This window comes from Hyla sarda, chromosome 6 (assembly GCF_029499605.1).
Source record: "Hyla sarda isolate aHylSar1 chromosome 6, aHylSar1.hap1, whole genome shotgun sequence".
In the NCBI taxonomy this organism is placed as follows: Eukaryota; Metazoa; Chordata; class Amphibia; order Anura; family Hylidae; genus Hyla; species Hyla sarda.
Window position 1 is genome coordinate 49123953 of NC_079194.1, and position 19483 is coordinate 49143435.

The window sequence follows — 19483 nt, forward strand, 5'->3', positions numbered from 1 at the left end:
GAATCAGAACATTTAGAAAGCAGATAAACTTTTTCAAAATTAAACAAATTGACGTCCAATTTAATAGATTTGGATTCAGCAAATTTTCCTGTAAAGTCGCTTATCTCAAGTTATAACACAGTTTTCTATACAGTATCTATTCATTACGCAAAATAATTAATGGTTAATCTGTCATGTGAACTTACCCTAAAACCTCTTTAGCAAAGTTATTATTGAGTTATACACTGGACAATCCTTTTATTCAACATATAGTTATCAATCTATATATTGGCTGGAATAAAATGGAAAAAACAAAAATGGAGGCTTACCTGGACATAAGTCCGCATTACAAAATTCATTTTCATACTCCAGCCCTTCACATTGGTGACCTCCATACTTTGGGGCGGGATTTGAACATTCTCGAAACCTTTGCCGAAGTCCACCTCCACATGATAAACTGCAGGATGTCCAGCTCCCCCAGGCTGACCATTTTCCATCCACTGAATAAATCAGAAGACCACAGAGGTATTATAAGAAAGTAATAACTCTACTAAAATCTACCAATGAGGCCACAGAAAGACGCATTAAGCTAAAAATGTATAATTTTATTATTAAAGATAATAAGAAAAACAATGCCTCACAGTACAGTGCTCAGAAAGGTGTCAGATATAGCACTGAATAATGAACACAAAACCAAGGGAGGGGGTTTGGGGTACAGGTGAAAAACCTGACCTGACCAACCCTACCTAGTCTAACCCCTTGCCCTCACTACAATAAGTGTGGACAGGGAATAGGGATGGTAGAAGTCACATATACATTAAGAATAAACAATGCAATGACTTAATATGTGTATATTCTTACTCCTAATGACCTACGCGTTTCACCCTTACTTATAGTTAGGGGTTCATCAGGGCTCAGGGGAGCAGTCAACATATCACAACAGATAATAATCAAAAAAACACTATAAATAAAAAGTGATAAATAAACAAGTGAAGCACACGTGATACAAAAGTATAATAACCGCACATTGATACTGAGTAATGATAAATAGATGTATGAGAAGTAGATAAATCATTCCACACTGGCCACAATGGAAGAAATGTGGATCCTTAATTGTACTATGAGTAGATGAAGAATACGTCCCTTGTCCAAAGCAAGTACTCCAAATGTAATAAGGTAAGCATGAAATAGCCCAACGTCGTATTATAGATATAGCACCCCAGGGATCACTGTTTGCCACACCCTGTATTAATGAATATGCTAGAACCCATGTATGATGATAATAGGCTAAAGACTGATGACTGGTGTGACACACCAAATACAATGATACAAAATGTTAGGCCAGAGATACCCCTGACCAGATAATGCAAAGCGTCAGGACGAATCAAGGTGGATTGTGAATAGATTAGGAACACTTCCAACAGAGCACCTAATATAGGATGCTTAGAGCGTCAGGCAGCCCAAGATAGCCGCACACTGAGTCCACATAAGGGACATCGGGGACTGGGAGTCATCGTCTCCTCTGAAGCCTCCACATTAGGGAGGTGATACCAGGTTTCCTTATCACCATATTCATCTTGTATCTTGGGCTGCCTGACGCTCTAAGCATCCTATATTAGGTGCTCTGTTGGAAGTGTTCCTAATCTATTCACAATCCACCTTGATTCGTCCTGACGCTTTGCATTATCTGGTCAGGGGTATCTCTGGCCTAACATTTTGTATCATTGTATTTGGTGTGTCACACCAGTCATCAGTCTTTAGCCTATTATCATCATACATGGGTTCTAGCATATTCATTAATACAGGGTGTGGCAAACAGTGATCCCTGGGGTGCTATATCTATAATACGACGTTGGGCTATTTCATGCTTACCTTATTACATTTGGAGTACTTGCTTTGGACAAGGGACGTATTCTTCATCTACTCATAGTACAATTAAGGATCCACATTTCTTCCATTGTGGCCAGTGTGGAATGATTTATCTACTTCTCATACATCTATTTATCATTACTCAGTATCAATGTGCGGTTATTATACTTTTGTATCACGTGTGCTTCACTTGTTTATTTATCACTTTTTATTTATAGTGTTTTTTTGATTATTATCTGTTGTGATATGTTGACTGCTCCCCTGAGCCCTGATGAACCCCTAACTATAAGTAAGGGTGAAACGCATAGGTCATTAGGAGTAAGAATATACACATATTAAGTCATTGCATTGTTTATTCTTAATGTTTATGTGACTTATATTATCCCTACTCCCTGTCCACACTTATTGTAGTGAGGGCAAGGGGTTAGACTAGGTAGGGTTGGTCAGGTCAGGTTTTTCACCTGTACCCCAAACCCCCTCCCTTGGTTTTGTGTTCATTATCCAGTGCTATATCTGACACCTTTCTGAGCACTGTACTGTGAGGCATTGTTTTTCTTATTATCTTTAATAATAAAATTATACATTTTTAGCTTAATGCGTCTTTCTGTGGCCTCATTGGTAGATTTTAGTAGAGTTATTATTTTGGAAAATTGTCTCCAAGGGCATATATATTATTGGCTGAAGGACCATATATCTCCTTTTTCTGGTCTTCGTATTATAAGAAAGTATCATAACTATAAGGCTTTGCTTCCACAAAACTTATTTCTGGAATATTTCCCCCCCCCCCCCCAAAAAAAAATGCCCCCCAAAAAACAATGTTTTGTGGTGGCCCAGTACAGGAGTTGCACCCCTGTATCCTTGCTGCCCTTTCACTGCAGCCTCCATACGGTGACCCCTGCCCCCCCCCCCCAGCACCTGTACCCTATGTATATTACTGAGTGCCTGTGTTGTATAGTGTATTGCATATAAAATGTGTTATGCCTTTAAGACCTGTTGTCATGTGATTGTAACCCAGTAAGGTGCCAGTGACATGTGGCCTACAGGGTGAACTATGGGACCCCCTCCGAGTCTCCCCCATATAAGCCCTGGGTGGAGCATCTCCTCTCTCTTTTTCTGCTTAGCTGAGTTGCAGTAAAGTCAAGTCTTTTGAGAGTGTGTCTGGAGTCCGGAAGAGGCTTTATGTCTGCCACGGATCCACAAGGCCATTACCCCTCAGGTCCAAGTCAAAACCTGGTAAGCTACAAACGGGGTATAGTCAGTCTCAGTCAAGTCAGTCCAAGTCAATCTGTCTCAAGTCAGCGTGGCTCTGCAGAAAATTGTCCCAGTCCACCATAAATCCAAGAAAGCCCTGTAGTCTCAGAAGTCACTGGTCACCTCTATGGGCCTAGCCAAGCTGTATAGACTGTTACACCTGTCAGACCCAGTAAAACTGCCATTGTTCGGTAACTTTGCCACAGAGTCATTATTTGCCCCCGTGCCTTGCCCAGGATCCAGCGGTCTTACTCCTTGTGGTTGTAATGCGGTTAAACCACGCCCTGGCATCACAAACACAAGGGGTTAATGCCATCTGCCCCTAGGGTAATTCCATCTGCCCTGAATCACACCCTCACCACAGTTGAACACAAGATTCACAGAAAAAACTGATAGTCTCAGCATGCTGAAATTTTAGGAAACTGCTACTAAGCCAAAAAATGCCAAAGAATCTGACCGCTTTTACTTGACAATGGTCTTAACCTTGTCCTCCATCTGCATATTTATGGTATACACTTATGGCTCTTCCCAATAGGCTAAATGAGATTATCCCACAATTAAATGTTATCCCACAATTAAATGTTACAGTTATCAGGCAAAACACAAAAAAATCCTGTTGGAATTATTAACAATTGCTCCTGTATATACATTAGAAGTTACTGTTACTTTAATCCTGTTTACTAGGATGGATGCTGCAGATCCTCTGGATGCTGCAGATTTGGCATTGACCAAAACCAGAGAGAGGAGTCTAAGGCATATGTGATTGTTTACCCTTAAAGGGGTACTCCCGTGGAAATTTTTTTTTTTAAATCAACTGGTGCCAGAAAGTTAAACAGATTTGTAAATTACTTCTACTAAAAAATCTTAACCCTTCCAGTACTTATCAGCTACTGTATGCTCCAGAGGAAGTTGTGTAGTTCCTTCCAGTCTGACCACAGTGCTCTCTGCTGACACCTCTGTCCATTTCAGGAAAAGTCCAGAGTAAAAGCAAATCCCCATAGCAAACCTCTCCTGCTCTGGACAGTTCCTGACATGGACAGAGGTGTCAGCAGAGAGCACTGTGGTCAGAATGGAAAGAACTACACAACGTCCTCTGGAGCATACAGCAGCTGATAATATGCAGAAACATTAAAACGGAATTTCTGTGGAAACATTTGCTGTGGAAATTCTGCCGTGTGCACAGAGCAGCATAATCCCGAGCTGAATATTCCCATGGAATTCTGCTCAGAAATTTCGAAATTCAGTGTAAATATAGCCTCACACAGACAGAGAATCACATAGCAGTGCATCCAGAACAGTCCAGCTGAATATCAGAAGCCTAGAAAGGCAGTCTGTAAGCGACAACAGACACACGGACCGGTACTTATTTTAGTGTTATGACTTTTACCAACATAAACCTAATATGTACAGTGCTGGTGCATTTTTAGAGTTCTGATTAGTGTTGCTCGCGAATATTCGCAAAGCAAATTTTATTCGCGAATATCGCATATTCGCAAATTCGCGAATATAGCACTATATATTCGTAATTACGAATATTCGTATTTATTATTTTTTTTTCCACAGTACACATCACAGTGATCATCCCTCTCTCCTTCTAGCTTGTGTGGTGTAAAGAAGGCTCTAATAGTACTGTGTGAAACTGGCGTGCAAATTTTCACATATGCGAACATTAGCATATGCTAATTTTCGCATATGCGAATTATTGTTTATGCTAATTTTGGTGCGAATTTTCGCATACGTGATTTTTCGCGCATGCGAAAATAAAGCGAGGATATTACGAATACGTGAATATTCGCGAATATATGACGAATATTCGTCCATATATTCGCGAATATTCGCGAATTCGAATATGGCCTATGCTGCTCAACACTAGTTCTGATCTAATCCTTATAGGCTGGATTGCAGGATAGCAGAAATCATCTGTTTAAGAGAATGCCAGGAAGTGGTTCTAACTACTGAGCATGTGTGACCACCACAACTGGACATGCTAGGTGGAAGATTAAAGGTGTTTTCTCATCTTGCAAAGCTGGGTTGCTGTACTAAGAACGCTGTACTCAGCTATTTCTGCAGCTCCCATAGAGAATGAATAGGGAGGCAACGTGCACGTTCGCTCTGCAGGGCTATTCGACTGAGGGACCCCAGTGGTCAGACCCCCGTGACCAGATAGTGATCCCTTATTCTGTGGGTAGCAGATAACTCTCCAAGATTGGAAAACCCCTTAAAAGGGGCTGTTCCATATGGATCACATCTTCTCTAAGTCAGGACTCTTAAATGGGCACTGTCAGATACAAAAACGTTTTATAAGTTGTACATCTTGGCAAAACAATAGTCTTTCTAATATATTTCTTCATGAGAAAAATGCATTTGCTTTATATAGAAATAATGGCTTATAAAATCATGGCTTTGTTCAAGCTGAAGCACAGGCATGGACAAAGTCCAGTAAGTGAGGGTGGGCTAGTACTCCTCTGTGCTCTCTCCTGTCTGATAGGACTCCTCTGTGCTCTCTCCTGTCTGATAGTACTCCTCTGTGCTCTCTCCTGTCTGATAGCACTCCTCTGTGCTCTCTCCTGTCTGATAGCACTCCTCTGTGCTCTCTCCTGTCTGATAGCACTCCTCTGTGCTCTCTCCTGTCTGATAGCACTCCTCTGTGCTCTCTCCTGTATAACAGAACTCCTCTGTGCTCTTTCCTATCTGATAGCACTCCTCTGTGCACTCTCCTGTCTGATAGGACTCCTATGTGCTCTCTCCTGTCTGATAGGACTCCTCTGTTGTCACAGTTGGGCAGGGAAGGAGTGCACACTATATTTGCCCACTCCCCTATCCCTGCCTATTTTTGTACCCGCCCTAAGCGACGGGTCTGTAACCATGGTGACAGTCCCTCCCTAGACAAGTGAGGGATGTAATTGTCAAAATAATAAAATACTATAATACAGACTCAGGTCAGGGAACAGTAGGGATCAGACAGACTAACAAAGAAGAACTAACACACACACACCGCAAGTCAAAGTCCACTATCCGCGTCAAAAGCCAGGAGTTGTCAGAGTAGAAAATCGCTAATACCAGAGAGAATAGCCAGAGAGCGGAGCCAAAGGGTTAAAATGCCAGATATAACAGATACAGTAGAAAGCTAGCTAGGGTACAAACTGAACTCTTTAGCAGACAAAGACTGGGAGTAGACTGCTAGCTTATATGGAGCCAAAGCAGGTGCTCCAATCAAGGTCAGCTGACCAGTCTCAGCAGACAGGCATGATCAAAGCAACAAGACCAAACAAAAGCTCTCAGTGCAAGTTAAAATCTAAAATCTGCACAGTACTCCTCTATTGGTCTGCGACCTTGCTTTAATGTACACAGTTGACTCTCAGCATACTCAGCACGGTCTGGTTCAGCATACAAGAGACCCAATGCTGCAAATAAGACGTCCACTGAGGACAACTCCAGAGCATCGGGACCAAGGGAAAATACCAATTCCCGGGGACACCCCTTGCAAAAGAGACATAATGATACCCACTCTTTGGGCCTCAGTACCAGATGTGTAAGGCCTTAACCTGAAGTACAATTTGCAGCTCTCACAAAAGGTTTTGAACATTTTGCGATTAGTAGAAAATCGATCAGTGAGACTAACTTGTGGCTCAACAGGAGCTGAAGCAGGAACAGATGACACCTGAGTTCGGGCAGACTCCAGCTCCTGAATTCAGGCTAGCAAGCTCTGAACTAACTGCTCCTGATCTTGCAACCTCTGGAGTCAATGTCTGGACTATTACTGGCTGACACTGAGAAGCTTTTATATTGCTTAAGTCTTTCAGCTAAATCGTGGACCAGCTGAGTTAAGCCCTGCATTTGCTCCACCAAAGCATACATTGCATACATTGCTTCCATAATGCAGGAACAAGGCAAATGCAGTATAATGGCCTGCTAAAATGTCACGGTTGGGCGGGGAAGGAGTGCACACTACACTATGCCACTCCGGCTAACCAGGGTGACAGTCCATCCCTAGACAAGTGAGGAACGTAACTGTGAAAATAATAAAATACAATAATACAGACTCAGGTCAGGGGACAGTAGCGAACAGACAGATTAACAAAGAAATACTAACACACTTATACAAGTCAAAGTCCACTATCCGCATCAAAAGCCAAGAGTTGTGAGAGTACAAAATCGCTAATAACAGAGAGAATAGTCAGAGAGCAGAGGCAAAGGGTCAAAATGCCAGATATAACAGATACAGTAGAAAGCTGGCTAGGAGTACAAACTGAGCTCTTTGGCAGGCAAAGACTGGGAGTAGACTGCCAGCTTATATGGAGCCAGAGCAGGTACTCCAATCAAGGTAAGCTGACCAGTCTCAGCAGACAGGCATGATCAAAGCAACAAGACCAAACAAAAGCTCTCAGTGCAAGTTAACCCTTTGGTTCCTTACATCAGTACTCTCTTCTGTCTGATAGTACTCCTCTGTGCTCTCTCCTGTCTGATGGCACTCCTCTGTGCTCTCTCCTGTCTGATGGCACTCCTCTGTGCTCTCTCCTGTCTGATATGAGTCCTCTGTGCTCTCTCCTGTCCTATCAGACAGGAGAGAACACATAGAAATCCTATCAGACAGCAGAGAGTACAGTGGAGTCCTATCAGACAGCATAGAGTACAGTGGAGTCCTATCAGACAGCACAGTGTAGTGCTATCAGACAGCACAGTGTAGTGCTATCAGACAGGAGAGAGCACAGAGGAGTACTATCAGACAGGAGAGAGCACAGAGGAGTACTATCAGACAGGAGAGAGCACAGAGGAGTGCCATCAGACAGGAGAGAGCACAGAGGAGAGAGACAGAGGAGTCCTATCAGACAGCACAGAGTACAGTGGAGTCCTATCAGACAGCACAGAGGAGTGCTATCAGACAGGAGAGAGCACAGAGGAGTACTAGCCCACCCTCACTTACTGGACTTTGTCCATGCCTGTGCTTCAGCTTGGACAAAGCCATGATTTTGTAAGCCATAATTTCTATAAAAAGGAAAAAAAATTCTTATGAAAGATATTAGAAAGGTTCATGTTTTGTCAAGAAGTATAAAATATAAAAAGTTTTAAAATCTGACAGTGCCCTTTTAAGTGATCAGCCGATCGCTGCTAGGATAGGTGACAACTTTGAAAAATGTGTAAAACCCTTTAAAATATTACCAGGGCAGCATACCAAACATGTAAGGTCAATACCTGGAAAAAGGAGAATTATTCCAATTAAAAAATACCTATGTTTTGTATGATGTACCAAAGAAATGTCATTTTTAAGCATGGCATAAACCATGGTTGTTCCACGGAAACAGTGCACTATCTCTCCTTATCGCTAAATCGCCAAAAACTGTTGACTCTGTATAGAGAACAGTCCAAAAGTATCAGACAACACATTTATTAGACATGTTATGCAGTTAAAATAAAAAACAATGACTTCAGATATAATGAAGAAACATTAGTGACTGTACCTGGACAATGTCTGTCAGAGCAAATCTGAGTCTGTGTATCTGGACCCTCACAGGATGATCCACCATATGACGGAGAAGGATTATTACACACTCTCATACGGGTCTGAGTTCCTTTCCCACACGTCTTGCTACACGCTCCCCAGGACTGCCAGGAACTCCATTTACCATCAACTAAGAGGAACAATAGTAAAGTAATTGACTTGTGACTTTCATGTGTAACAGAAGAACTGGAGCCAGAAATGGGAAAAAATGTTATGTGTTGACTTGTTGATGAGTATAACCTTAAATGGGCGCTGTCAAATCCAAAAACTTTTTATATGTTGTACATCTTGGCAAAACATTAACCTTTCTAATATACTTCATAAGAAAATTTTATCTCCTTTTTATAGAAATCATAGTTTATAAAATCATGGCTTTGTCCAAGCTCAAGCATAGGCATGGACAAAGTCCAGTAAGTGAGGGTGGGCTAACAATCCTCTGTGCTGTCTCCTGTCTGATAGTACTCCTCTGTGTTCTCTCCTGTCTGATAGTACTCCTCTGTACTCTCTCCTGTCTGATAGTACTCCTCTGTGCTCTCTCCTGTCTTATAGCACTCCTCTGTGCTCTCTCCTGTCTGATAGCACTCCTCTGTGCTCTCTCCTGTCTGGTAGGAATCCTCTATGCTCCATCCTGTCTCATAGTACTCCTCTTTTCTCTCTCCTGTCTGATAGTACTACTCTGTGCTCTCTCTCTCTCCTGTCTGATAGGACTCCTCTGTGCTCTCTCCTGTCTGATAGCACTCCTCTGTTCTCTATCCTGTCTGATAGTACTCCTCTATGCTTTCTCTCCTGTCTAATAGGACTCCTCTGTGTTCTCTCCTGTCTGATAGTACTCCTCTGTGCTCTCTCCTGTCTGATAGTACTCCTCTGTGCTCTCTCTTGTCTGATAGGACTCCTCTGTGCTCTCTCCTGTCTGATAGCACTCCTCTGTGCTTTCTCCTTTCTGATGGCACTTCTCTGTGTTCTTTCCTGTCTGATAGCACTCCTCTGTGCTCTCTCCTGTCTGATAGCACTTCTCTGTGCTCTCTCCTGTCTGGTAGGAATCCTCTATGCTCCCTCCTGTCTCATAGTACTCCTTTTTTCTCTTTCCTGTCTGATAGTACTACTCTGTGCTCTCTCTCCTGTCTGATAGGACTCCTCTGTGCTCTCTCCTGTCTGATAGCACTCCTCTGTTCTCTATCCTGTCTGATAGTACTCCTCTATGCTTTCTCTCCTGTCTAATAGGACTCCTCTGTGTTCTCTCCTGTCTGATAGTACTCCTCTGTGCTCTCTCCTGTCTGATAGTACTTGTTACGCCGAGCGCTCCGGGTCCCCGCTCCTCCCCGGAGCGCTCGCTTCACTCTCCCCGCGGCAGCGCTCCGGTCACGTCCTCTGACCTGGGGCGCTGCGATTCCGCTGCCAGCCGGGATGCGATTCGCGATGCGGGTAGCGCCCGCTCGCGATGCGCACCCCGGCTCCCCTACCTGACTCGCTCTCCGTCTGTTCTGTCCCGGCGCGCGCGGCCCCGCTCCCTAGGGCGCGCGCGCGCCGGGTCTCTGCGATTTAAAGGGCCACTGCGCCGCTGATTGGCGCAGTGGTCCCAATTAGTGTGTTCACCTGTGCACTTCCCTATATCACCTCACTTCCCCTGCACTCCCTTGCCGGATCTTGTTGCCTTAGTGCCAGTGAAAGCGTTCCTTGTGTGTTCCTTGCCTGTGTTTCCAGACCTTCTGCCGTTGCCCCTGACTACGATCCTTGCTGCCTGCCCCGACCTTCTGCTACGTCCGACCTTGCTTTTGCCTACTCCCTTGTACCGCGCCTATCTTCAGCAGCCAGAGAGGTGAGCCGTTGCTAGTGGATACGACCTGGTCACTACCGCCGCAGCAAGACCATCCCGCTTTGCGGCGGGCTCTGGTGAAAACCAGTAGTGGCTTAGAACCGGTCCACTAGCACGGTCCACGCCAATCCCTCTCTGGCACAGAGGATCCACTACCTGCCAGCCGGCATCGTGACAGTAGATCCGGCCATGGATCCCGCTGAAGTTCCTCTGCCAGTTGTCGCTGACCTCACCACGGTGGTCGCCCAGCAGTCACAACAGATAGCGCAACAAGGCCAACAGCTGTCTCAACTGACCGTTATGCTACAACAGTTACTACCACAGCTTCAGCAGTCATCTCCTCCGCCAGCTCCTGCACCTCCTCCGCAGCGAGTGGCCGCTCCTGGGATACGCTTATCCTTGCCGGATAAATTTGATGGGGACTCTAAGTTTTGCCGTGGCTTTCTTTCCCAATGTTCCCTGCATCTGGAGATGATGTCGGACCTGTTTCCCACTGAAAGGTCTAAGGTGGCTTTCGTAGTCAGCCTTCTGTCCGGAAAAGCCCTGTCATGGGCCACACCGCTCTGGGACCGCAATGACCCCGTCACTGCCTCTGTACACTCCTTCTTCTCGGAAATCCGAAGTGTCTTTGAGGAACCTGCCCGAGCCTCTTCTGCTGAGACTGCCCTGTTGAACCTGGTCCAGGGTAATTCTTCCGTTGGCGAGTATGCCGTACAATTCCGTACTCTTGCTTCAGAATTGTCCTGGAATAATGAGGCCCTCTGCGCGACCTTCAAAAAAGGCCTATCCAGCAACATTAAAGATGTTCTGGCCGCACGAGAAATTCCTGCTAATCTACATGAACTTATTCACCTAGCCACTCGCATTGACATGCGTTTTTCCGAAAGGCGTCAGGAACTCCGCCAAGATATGGACTCTGTTCGCACGAGGCGTTTCTCCTCCTCGGCTCCTCTCTCCTCTGGTCCCCTGCAATCTGTTCCTGTGCCTCCCGCCGTGGAGGCTATGCAGGTCGACCGGTCTCGCCTGACACCTCAAGAGAGGACACGACGCCGTATGGAGAACCTCTGCCTGTACTGTGCTAGTACCGAACACTTCCTAAGAGATTGTCCTATCCGTCCTCCCCGCCTGGAAAGACGTACGCTGACTCCGCACAAAGGTGAGACAGTCCTTGATGTCTACTCTGCTTCTCCACGTCTTACTGTGCCTGTGCGGATGTCTGCCTCTGCCTTCTCCTTCTCTACAGTGGCCTTCTTGGACTCAGGATCTGCAGGAAATTTTATTTTGGCCTCTCTCGTCAACAGGTTCAACATCCCGGTGACCAGTCTCGCCAGACCCCTCTACATCAATTGTGTAAATAATGAAAGATTGGACTGTACCATACGTTTCCGCACGGAGCCCCTTCTTATGAGCATCGGATCTCATCATGAGAGGATTGAACTTTTGGTCCTCCCCAATTGCACCTCGGAAATTCTCCTTGGACTTCCCTGGCTTCAACTTCATTCCCCTACCCTGGATTGGTCCACTGGGGAGATCAAGAGTTGGGGGTCCTCTTGTTCCAAGAACTGCCTAAAACCGGTTCCCAGTAACCCTTGCCGTAACTCTGTGGTTCCTCCAGTAACCGGTCTCCCTAAGGCCTATATGGACTTCGCGGATGTTTTCTGCAAAAAACAAGCTGAGACTCTACCTCCTCACAGGCCTTATGATTGCCCTATCGACCTCCTCCCGGGCACTACTCCACCCCGGGGTAGAATTTATCCTCTCTCTGCCCCAGAGACTCTTGCCATGTCCGAATACGTCCAGGAGAATCTAAAAAAGGGCTTTATCCGTAAATCCTCCTCTCCTGCCGGAGCCGGATTTTTCTTTGTGTCCAAAAAAGATGGCTCCCTACGTCCTTGCATTGACTACCGCGGTCTTAATAAAATCACGGTTAAGAACCGCTACCCCTTACCCCTCATCTCTGAACTCTTTGATCGCCTCCAAGGTGCCCACATCTTCACTAAATTGGACTTAAGAGGCGCCTATAACCTCATCCGCATCAGAGAGGGGGACGAGTGGAAAACGGCATTTAACACCAGAGATGGACACTTTGAGTATCTGGTCATGCCCTTTGGACTGTGCAACGCCCCTGCCGTCTTCCAAGACTTTGTCAATGAAATTTTTCGTGATCTGTTATACTCCTGTGTTGTTGTATATCTGGACGATATCCTAATTTTTTCTGCCAATCTAGAAGAACACCGCCAGCATGTCCGTATGGTTCTTCAGAGACTTCGTGACAACCAACTCTATGCCAAAATTGAGAAATGTCTGTTTGAATGCCAATCTCTTCCTTTTCTAGGATATTTGGTCTCTGGCCAGGGACTACAGATGGATCCAGACAAACTCTCTGCCGTCTTAGATTGGCCACGCCCCTCCGGACTCCGTGCTATCCAACGCTTTTTGGGGTTCGCCAATTATTACAGGCAATTTATTCCACATTTTTCTACCATTGTGGCTCCTATCGTGGCTTTAACCAAAAAAAATGCTGATCCCAAGTCCTGGCCTCCTCAAGCAGAAGACGCCTTTAAACGACTCAAGTCTGCCTTTTCTTCGGCTCCCGTCCTCTCCAGACCTGACCCTTCCAAACCCTTCCTATTGGAGGTTGATGCCTCCTCAGTGGGAGCTGGAGCTGTTCTTCTACAAAAAAATTCTTCCGGGCATGCTGTCACTTGTGGTTTTTTCTCTAGGACCTTCTCTCCAGCGGAGAGGAACTACTCCATCGGGGATCGAGAGCTTCTAGCCATTAAATTAGCACTTGAGGAATGGAGGCATCTGCTGGAGGGATCAAGTTCTCCTGTTATTATCTACACCGACCACAAGAACCTCTCCTACCTCCAGTCTGCCCAACGGCTGAATCCTCGCCAGGCCCGGTGGTCTCTGTTCTTTGCCCGATTTAATTTTGAGATTCACTTTCGTCCTGCCGATAAGAACATTAGGGCCGATGCTCTCTCTCGTTCCTCGGATGCCTCAGAAGTTGAACTCTCTCCGCAACACATCATTCCACCTGACTGCCTGATCTCCACTTCTCCTGCCTCCATCAGGCAGACTCCTCCAGGAAAGACCTTTGTTTCTCCTCGCCAACGCCTCGGAATCCTCAAATGGGGTCACTCCTCCCATCTCGCAGGTCATGCGGGTATCAAGAAATCTGTGCAACTCATCTCCCGCTTCTATTGGTGGCCGACTCTGGAGACGGATGTTGTGGACTTTGTGCGAGCCTGCACTATCTGTGCCCGGGATAAGACTCCTCGCCAGAAGCCCGCTGGTTTTCTTCATCCTCTACCTGTCCCCGAACAGCCTTGGTCTCTGATTGGTATGGATTTTATTACTGATTTACCCCCTTCCCGTGGCAACACTGTTATTTGGGTGGTCGTTGATCGATTCTCCAAAATGGCACATTTCATCCCTCTTCCTGGTCTTCCTTCTGCGCCTCAGTTGGCTAAACAATTTTTTGTACACATTTTTCGTCTTCACGGGTTGCCTACGCAGATTGTCTCGGATAGAGGCGTCCAATTCGTGTCTAAATTCTGGAGGGCTCTCTGTAAACAACTCAAGATTAAATTAAATTTTTCTTCTGCATATCATCCCCAGTCCAATGGACAAGTAGAAAGGATTAACCAGATCTTGGGTGATTATTTGCGACATTTTGTTTCCTCCCGCCAGGATGACTGGGCAGATCTCCTCCCATGGGCCGAATTCTCGTATAACTTCAGGGTCTCTGAGTCTTCCTCCAAATCCCCATTTTTCGTGGTGTACGGCCGTCACCCTCTTCCCCCCCTCCCTACTCCCTTGCCCTCTGGTCTGCCCGCTGTGGATGAAATTTCTCGTGACCTTTCCATCATATGGAGAGAGACCCAAAATTCTCTCTTACAGGCTTCATCACGCATGAAGAAGTTCGCGGATAAGAAAAGAAGAGCTCCCCCCGTTTTTTCCCCTGGAGACAAGGTATGGCTCTCCGCTAAATATGTCCGCTTCCGTGTCCCTAGCTACAAGTTGGGACCACGCTATCTTGGTCCTTTCAAAATTTTGTGTCAAATTAATCCTGTCTCTTATAAACTTCTTCTTCCTCCCTCTCTTCGTATCCCTAATGCCTTTCACGTCTCTCTTCTCAAACCACTCATCCTCAACCGTTTTTCTCCCAAATCTGTTCCTCCCACTCCTGTTTCTGGCTCCTCGGACATCTTCTCGGTCAAAGAAATTTTAGCTGCCAAAAAGGTCAGAGGGAAAAATTTTTTTTTAGTGGACTGGGAGGGTTGTGGTCCTGAAGAGAGATCCTGGGAACCTGAGGACAACATCCTAGACAAAAGTCTGCTCCTCAGGTTCTCAGGCTCTAAGAAGAGGGGGAGACCCAAGGGGGGGGGTACTGTTACGCCGAGCGCTCCGGGTCCCCGCTCCTCCCCGGAGCGCTCGCTTCACTCTCCCCGCGGCAGCGCTCCGGTCACGTCCTCTGACCTGGGGCGCTGCGATTCCGCTGCCAGCCGGGATGCGATTCGCGATGCGGGTAGCGCCCGCTCGCGATGCGCACCCCGGCTCCCCTACCTGACTCGCTCTCCGTCTGTTCTGTCCCGGCGCGCGCGGCCCCGCTCCCTAGGGCGCGCGCGCGCCGGGTCTCTGCGATTTAAAGGGCCACTGCGCCGCTGATTGGCGCAGTGGTCCCAATTAGTGTGTTCACCTGTGCACTTCCCTATATCACCTCACTTCCCCTGCACTCCCTTGCCGGATCTTGTTGCCTTAGTGCCAGTGAAAGCGTTCCTTGTGTGTTCCTTGCCTGTGTTTCCAGACCTTCTGCCGTTGCCCCTGACTACGATCCTTGCTGCCTGCCCCGACCTTCTGCTACGTCCGACCTTGCTTTTGCCTACTCCCTTGTACCGCGCCTATCTTCAGCAGCCAGAGAGGTGAGCCGTTGCTAGTGGATACGACCTGGTCACTACCGCCGCAGCAAGACCATCCCGCTTTGCGGCGGGCTCTGGTGAAAACCAGTAGTGGCTTAGAACCGGTCCACTAGCACGGTCCACGCCAATCCCTCTCTGGCACAGAGGATCCACTACCTGCCAGCCGGCATCGTGACAGTACTCCTCTGTGCTCTCTCTTGTCTGATAGGACTCCTCTGTGCTCTCTCCTGTCTGATAGCACTCCTCTGTGCTCTCTCCTTTCTGATAGCACTTCTCTGTGTTCTTTCCTGTCTGATAGCACTCCTCTGTGCTCTCTACTGTCTGATTGCACTCCTCTGTGCTCTCTCCTGTCTCATAGTACTCCTCTGTGTTCTCTCCTGTCTGATAGCACTACTCTGTGCTCTCTCCTGTCTGACAGCACTCCTCTGTGCTCTCTCTCCCGTCTGATACTACTCCTCTGTGCTCTCTCCTGTCTGATAGCACTCCTCTGCTCTCTCTCCTGTCTGATAGTACTCATCTATGCTCACTCTATTGTCTGATACTACTCCTCTATGCTCTCTCCTGTCTGATAGTACTCATCTGTGCTCTCTCTACTGTCTGATACTACTCCTCTGTGCTCTCTCCTGTCTGATAGCACTCCTCTGCTCTCTCTCCTGTCTGATAGTACTCATCTGTGCTCTCTCCTGTCTGATAGTACTCCTCTGTTCTCTCTTCTGTCTGGTAGCCCTTCTCTGTGCTCTCTCCTGTCTGATAGTGCTCCTTGGTGCTCTCTCCTGTCCAATAGACAAGGTGCTAGCCCACTGTCATTTACTGGACTTTGTCCATGCCTATGCTTCAGCTTGGACAAAGCCATAATTTTATAAGCCATGATTTCTATAAAAAAGGAAATAACATTTTCTTATGAAGTATATTAGAAAGGTTCATTTTTGTCAAGATTGTACAACATATTTTTTTTTTTAATCTGACAGTGCCCATTAAAGGCCAGGTAGTATTTGTTATTATGTAACAACCATATCATTCTACCTCTTAAAATCTTTATCATAATAACCCGACATCTTGATACAGTACGGCTAAATTCACACAACAGACATCAATTGAGACCACAGACCTATAAGGAGATCCATCAAGTTCCATTGTGTTGTCTGTTGTTTTGATAAGAAGAATAGCGTTGCATGTGCAACAGAATGTGCAACAGAAGCTCTAAATCAGTGGTCCTAAACTGTGGCCTACCAGATGTTGCAAAACTTCAACTCCCAGCATGCCCGGACAGCCAACGGCTGTCCTGGCATGCTGGGAGTTGAAGTTTTGCAACATCTGGTGGGCCACAGTTTGAGACCACTGATCTAAAGGGATCCTCCAGTGTAGGTGTGAACAAAGCCTCATCATAATGACATTTCCTTACAAAATATTGAACAACAATGAATTATTCTAAATGTCTTACCTGGACAAGGCTCGGTGTTGCACACTATAGTATCGACAGCTTTTCCTAAACATGACTTCCCTCCTTCTTGGCCTGGAGGAATGTGACATGTCCTTGTTCTTGTTTTTTTACCACTTCCACATGTTTTTGAACACTCTTCCCAAGGACTCCAGTCCGACCAGCTTCCATCCACTATAGCAGAGAAATAGCAAAGAAATTAACAATTCACACTAGGACACTTAAATAGACATTTAGCATTTCTTTTTTTTGCTAAGACTAAGTTCACTTTAGTTCACTGTGCTCTGACCCATTCAGGGTCCATTCAGCTCTTTTTTGTTGTGCAAAACAGACCCTACACAGGGTCAGAGCACAATGGACACCACCATGTCCCAACAGATCCTATTGACTTGAATGGGATCCGTCAGGTGTTATTTTACAGGAGTTGAGCGGAGAAAAATCAATCAGGGTTTTTTTTTGACAGAGCTCACTTTGGCAGAGCACAATTACAGTGTGAACGAGCCCTAAAATGTTTATTTTTCAATTTTACAACACAACCATAGAGCCACATAGCAATGGTAAAGTCACACAAAGGCAACAAGGCCATTGGAGCAGTTCACATTTGGTCTTCACAAATAAGAATGAACAAAGAAATTATATAAGCTTCTGTATATAAATATATCCAATCGATCATCCACATGTACTTCGTCCCTGGCAGGGGTTGACCTACAAAAGCATAATCTTAAAGGGGTACTCCAGCGATAAACATCTTATGCCTTATCCAAAGGGATCCCCGCAGCACCCCAGTCATCCGTGCACGGAGCAAACTCGTTTCTGTACCGATGACTGGCGACTACAGTCGCCCGTCCCCTACATTCATGTCTATGGGAGGAGGCATGACGGCTACGTACTAGCTGTCTGAGCTTCCATGTTCCGGATGCTGCCACTGCCGGCCCGGAGATCGGACGGGTCTCCAGTGGTGGGACCCCCCGCGATCAGACATCTTACTCCCTATCCTTTGGATAGCTACACTCTATAGCAGCGTTTACCAACCAGGGTGCCTTCAGCTGTTGCAAAACAAGTCGGAGTTTTACAACAGCTGGATGCACCCTGCTTGGAATAGACTGCTCAAAGGAATATACACTTAAAGGGGTACTCCAGTGACAAACATTTTTTTTTTTTAAATCAACTGGTGCCAGAATGTTAAACAGATTTGTAAATTATCAAAAGGCAATGAAGGAATAGAATGAATCGGCAACTCACCAGTCTTCTCTTTAGAAAAGGTTCCTTTATTCAAATATACTCACAGCATGAAATGCAATCAGGGAGAGGGATTGGTGCAGGGGGGGGTAAAAGTAGTAGGCAACAGATTCTGTTTCACTCGTTATACGAGCTTCATCCGGCCATATCTACCTGGAACTCTGTGCTGCTTCTTATAAAGGTGAGCGGCCAATCAAAAACTTTTTCTGCACCGCCCATCTGATCTAACGTACCTGGTGATGCTTCATAGAGCATCGCCATTGGCTATATGTCGCCATTTTGGAAGTACGTCGGTAGAAGTTAGCAAAAAATAAATACTTGTTAAAAAATGGGTATAAAGTGATACATTTAAAAACAAGGTGCATAGTCTACTTTCTCGTTAAGGCCAAGTGGACCTGCTGCAGCAGTAAGTATATTCCAGTAAATTTCTCTTTGTAATAAATATTGGTCGATGTTAATCCCAGGTTTAGATTTAACTCTTTCGATCCCGGCAAATTTTAAATTGTCAGTTTTTCCTCTGTGGGCCTCTATCATATGGGTTACAAGTCTAGGTGCTCCTTTAAGTGTGCGGAAGGAATATAGGTGTTCCCTAATTCTTGCGCATAATTGTCTTATAGTTTTCCCGATATAATAGAACCTACAGGGACAAAAAATGACGTAAACCACATATTTTGTTCTACATGTGATGAGTTCTGATACTGTATGCGTTATTGCTCCTATCCTCATTGTTTTAAATTCAGCGTTAAATTTGCAGAAGCTACATTCCCTTCGGAGTCAGTTTTTCAAGCCATGTACCTTCTGCATTCTTAGTTTTCTCCTGTTTCTTTAGGATATTTCCTATCGTTTTATTTTTTCTGTACGAGATTAGGGTTTTTTTCAACGCTATATTCTTCAATTCTACATCACTTTCAAGTATATACCAATTACGCCTAATAGCCTGTTCTATGGTTTTATTTAATGGAGTATTCTCGAACGGGAATGTGAAACTTTTCTGATCTGGTAAAATAAATTTCTTATTTTTCTTGTTTTTTAGTAAGCTGACTCTTTCTATTTCCGTGGCTTTTTTCCTACCTTCTTGTATTAATTTAAGTGGATATTGCCTTTCTTTTAATCGCTGTTGTAAATCGTCTGCCTGTTCATTATACGTACTCTCAAATGTATTATTCCTTTTTAGGCGGATAAATTGTCCATAAGGGACACCCTTCTTTACTGTCGCAGGATGCGAACTCTGATAGTGAAGAAGGATGTTCTTCGCCATCTTTTTTCTATAACCTGTACTTACTATTTTATTCTGGTTTACTGTTAATCTAACGTCAAGAAATTCTATTGTAAGACCGCCGAATTGGGACGTAAAAGCTAGATTCATGGTATTAGTATCATTCAAATATTTAACAAAATTCTCAATGGCGATGCTCTATGAAGCATCACCAGGTACGTCAGATCAGATGGGCGGTCCAGAAAAAGTTTTT

At 45.4% G+C, this 19483-nt stretch overlaps 1 protein-coding gene across 3 annotated transcripts in view; it reads right to left on the reverse strand.

The window, feature by feature from the left end:
- Nucleotides 1-19483, reverse strand: part of HMCN1 (hemicentin 1) — a 443635-nt gene that overhangs the window by 65814 nt on the left and 358338 nt on the right. For all 3 annotated transcript variants that reach the window (XM_056523646.1, XM_056523647.1, XM_056523648.1), the window contains 3 exons: nt 16779-16949; nt 8559-8729; nt 309-479 (listed from right to left, as the gene is read on the reverse strand). In XM_056523646.1, the coding sequence (XP_056379621.1) occupies nt 309-479; nt 8559-8729; nt 16779-16949 (513 nt within the window). The remainder of the gene's footprint in view (nt 1-308; nt 480-8558; nt 8730-16778; nt 16950-19483) is intronic.